Genomic DNA, 4,396 nt, shown 5'->3' on the forward strand with positions numbered 1-4,396 from the left:
ATGGTGTACCAGTCGCTAGGACTGATTGTTTCCATTAATTTTGGTTTTCTTCTTTCTTCTTGATGAGGAGAGACCTGTTGTTGCATCTAGATGGCAGCTTCCTAGCTTTTAAGGTCCCAGTCGCTACCCAAGTGCTTTAGAATTTAAGCTCTAATACTACATACACTATATGGTATTTGTGATTTGACGTTTTTGGCTACAGTTCTGTGAAGGCTATGATGCACATTTCTGTAAGGGACATTAAAGCATGCTACTTAGCCTTTGGATTTACTTGAATAAGTTTTTTTCCTTTGCATGTAAAAGTAGCAAATTTTGAAATCATCGTATTTGGTTAGTTAACTTCAGAAATAGGAGAGTCTAAGTAAAATCCTGTTCAGAAGTGATCTTTCCAAGTTTCTTCATGTGTTTATTAGTTTTGATCATTTGATGAAAAGTTTATACAAGAACTCAGCCTGTGAGCATCCATTTACTACCAGTCCTTTCCTGAAAGAAATACATTAATTCTATTATTTATGATAGTGTTTGAATATTTTAAAGGAAATGTCAGTAAACCTATATTCAAAACATACAGTATGTGAAGAAGGAAAAGGATTTTCACAGTTAAATGTCTGCCCTTTTCAGGTCCCCCAGCTCCACCTTTGCCATCCGTTATGTCTCCTAGCAGGGTTGCAGCTAGTCAACTGGGTCAACAAGGAAGTGATTTAATTGTTCCTGCAGGTATTCACTGCACTGAATAAATCCTTTCTTGCTACTGCTTGAAGCTAACCTAATTCAGTTTCACTTGCTTTATATTCTTTAGGTTTGTGTTATTCTGACTCCACTGGTGGCTGCTACACTTTTTTTTTTTTTTTTTTTAACAATACTAGAAATAGCTTTTCTTACAATAACTTATCTTTCTGTTTTCTCAAAGTTGATGGCCTATATCTCAAACCTGAAATTTAATTCACTTTAAGGTTTTGAAAAAGTATAAAATATGTATTTGTTTTAAAGCATTCTTTCTTTGCTCTCGAAAATGTCAGTTTGCTGTATTTGATCCTAAACTCCCAGCTTTGCAGCTCTGCCCACCATTTGCCATTAAGCAAAAAAAAAAAAAAGGTGGGGGTGGGTCTCTAACAATTGGAATGATTATTATTGGGAATGGGTCAATTGGAAAGGTTTGTATTTTCCTATTTTCAGCCTCAGTTTACAAAGTGTATAGGTTGTAACAAATACTTTGTAATTTACCAATTATACCCAATGAAAAAATACTTGGGAATAATCAATTTTGGGGCATTGAATTTACTCTTCACTTTAATATGGCTAGGCTATTAAAAAAAAAAAAAAAAGAACTCCACATTTCTTTTTATATGACATTAAATTTATATTTCATTTTTATGAGAATTTTATAAATTCTTAAATGTATTTGGTTTTATGCATAGTTTTTGATCTTAGACTGTGATAAAGGCTGATCTGACTATAGCAATGAGTGAGAAGAAATTTGCTGAACCTATTTTTTTTAAACCATTTTTCTTCTCATTTCCCTTATTTCATTGTTCTTAAATTATGAGAAAGTTTCCATCCCAAATCATTATTATCAAAACATTTATTAAGTACTTTTCTGCTATGAAAAATATCTACTACTAGAAATTATATAATTCTAGAGTTGCTCTTCGGAAGGAAGATGGGGCAGTCTACTTCCATAGTGATACTGCCTCGGAAACCCAAGGAGGGGTCTCTATGAGTCGGGTCCGACTCAACGGCACATAACAACAACAACAACAACAGAGTTGCTCTTATGTAATAAATTTCTTAATTGTTGGGGCTTTACATTATCAGGGCTTTAGCACTGCCTTTATTAATTATGACCTTTTGGGTTTTTTGTTTTTCTGTTGGTCTCTTGAGAGAAAGGAGGTAGAATGTGGCTCTTGTTTCAACCCAGCATTTTATATTAATGGCAAGATATTTTTGATGACTGTTTGAAATTTTAATTATATTTTAAAATCTTCCAGAATTATAGCAGTGTTCTGTATTTACTCTCTACATAGTACAGTGAAAGAAGATCACTGTGGGGAATACATGGCTTTTCAAATTAATACTGGTAAAAACTTTTCTTTATGGTCATTAAAAAACAAACCCAGACTCACTGCTGTCGAGCCGGATCCAACTCATAGCGACCCCTCCTTGGGTTTCCAAGATGGTATCACTATGGAAGTAAGATTCCAAGGAGTGGCTGGTGGGTTTAAATCACCAGTCTTCTAGTTAGCAGTCGAATGCCTTAGGCACTAGGCCACCAGTTGTGGAAATCTTTTTTTTCTTGAAGTGATCAACAGCTTACGCAGAAAAGAAGACTGATTATAGCAGAATTTTGTTTTTTATTAGAAGATAGCTAAACCACATGACATTTTTAATGAAGAGAAGTATTTTCTAAGTGATGAGGAAATTATTCTCAATGATTCCAGGAAGTCCTAGTCTATTACTTTATGAGAACCTATTTATTTTTGAAATGCATAAATAGTTGAATTTGAACAGCATTAGTGTTTTGCCTTCTTTTCCCCACTTGCCTTTATCTGGTTTGTGTTTTTATCTTTTGTTATAATCATTCAGGTGGCCAGAGAACACAGACAAAAAGTGGACCAATTATTCTGGCAGATGAAATTAAAAATCCTGCAATGGAAAAATTAGAACTTGTTAGAAAATGGAGTCTAAACACCTACAAGGTTTGTAATTTTAATATTTCTACACTAAATGGCTCTAAGAATTTTCATTTGTATGTTATCTAAATTATATAACTAACTATACAAACATTTAGGGGAGACATATGTCATTTAAACATGGAAATTCAGTTAGAGAATGTGGTATTTTATGATTTTAGTAGCTTTTAAAATTTAAAAGTTTTTCTTTTGCTACTGAATTTTTCAGCTACATTTTCAGATTTTACAGGCTATTAAAATGCTTATTAACTGATAGATGATGGACAATTAAAGAAATATATTGCTTTGAAATATGTTCAGATGTAGAACTGCTATAGGAGCTCTGGTAGCATAATGCCTAAGGCACTTAACTGCTAACCAGAAGACTGGCGGTTCAAGCCCACCAGCTACTCCTCGGAAGGAGGGCTGGGCAATCTAGTGATACTGCCTCAGAAACCCAAGGAGGGGTCACTTTGAGTCGGGTCCGACTCGGCAACACATAACAACAACAACAGAACTACTATAGATGTATTTATCTCTCTGACTCCTTTCTCTACTCTGCCTAACACAGTTCACTGCTGTTAAAAAATCTTTCCATGGATCCTTACTGTATTTACAGTTGCAGAGTCTGCCCCATATCTACCTCTTCAACTTCACCTCTTGCTGCTCTTCTTTTCCACCCAGGGATCCAGTGATGTATACCAAAATACCCAATGATTTCCTAAACGGGCTATGCTTTCTCACATCTCTATATCTTTGTTCATGAGGCTGCCTTTGCCTACTGCTTGGAATTCCCCTTCATGCTCTCTTTTTATTTTACTTGTTTATCTTCCATGCAAGATTCACCTTCAGTAACTTATTTATTTGGCCATTCCTTTGTTCATTTATTCATGACATTTTCCTTTTACTATTAGCAATCTATGTCTGTACATTTTGAACTTAAAAACATAGGTCCTCTTTCTGAACCAAATCCTACTAATTGCAAATTGCATGTTCTTTTTTTTTTAAGATTTAAACTTTCATTCTTTTGAGCCTTCCTCTATTGTGTCACTTAGTTTGTGTTTTCCTTGTTCCTTATCTTCTTTTTCTTACATATGTATGTTATTATCTATCCCTTATTTTTCTGGCTCTTACCTCTATAATAATTTGAATCAAATCACTGTTAAAACTCAAAATTTATCTTTGTATATTAGTATATCACTTTCAGTCTTTCCTAAAGTTTGTATTAATAAAACTGACCTGTCTTTAAAATGTTTTACCTATGGTATAAATGAATGTGAAAGAGATCGTTTTCTCCAAGTGATCACTTTATTTTTAAGTGAATTTTTTTTTTTTTTCATCAGAGCTTAATTTGGATATTTCAGACTAGGTCAAAAGAGAAAAAGAAACTTCTGACTAACATGATTTTATGGAGCTGATAGCTGAATGAGGTAGTTAGGTGGTGCAAACAGTTCAGTGCTCGACTGCCAGACGAAAGGTTGGGGTTAGAACCCACCCAGAGGCACTTTGGAGGACAGGCCTGACAATCTGCTTTGTGTGTGTGTGTGTGATTTGGGTGAAGGTTTACAGAGCACATTCACTTTCCGTACAGCGGTTCAAATATACTTCGTCTCATGACATTGACCACAGTTTACCACAATGCAACAACTCCTCTCCCACTTCCTCCCCATAGTTACCTCTTCCCTTTGTCCATCCCTCCATGCACTCCTGCCCCCTGAGCTGTCTCC

The 4,396-nt window shown here is 34.9% G+C and overlaps 1 protein-coding gene across 1 annotated transcript in view; it reads left to right on the forward strand.

The window, feature by feature from the left end:
- Positions 1-621: 621 nt before the first annotated feature.
- ARFIP1 (ADP ribosylation factor interacting protein 1) overlaps positions 622-4,396 on the forward strand; it is a gene marked incomplete at its 5' end in the record, with an annotated part of 72,417 nt that continues 68,642 nt past the window's right edge. The window contains 2 exons of the mRNA XM_007958605.2: positions 622-717; positions 2,584-2,696. Coding sequence (XP_007956796.2) covers positions 622-717; positions 2,584-2,696 — 209 coding nt within the window. The remainder of the gene's footprint in view (positions 718-2,583; positions 2,697-4,396) is intronic.

Source organism: Orycteropus afer, unplaced genomic scaffold (genome assembly GCF_000298275.1).
Source record: "Orycteropus afer afer isolate SDZICR_OR568_19922 unplaced genomic scaffold, OryAfe1.0 scaffold01036, whole genome shotgun sequence".
NCBI lineage: Eukaryota > Metazoa > Chordata > Mammalia > Tubulidentata > Orycteropodidae > Orycteropus > Orycteropus afer.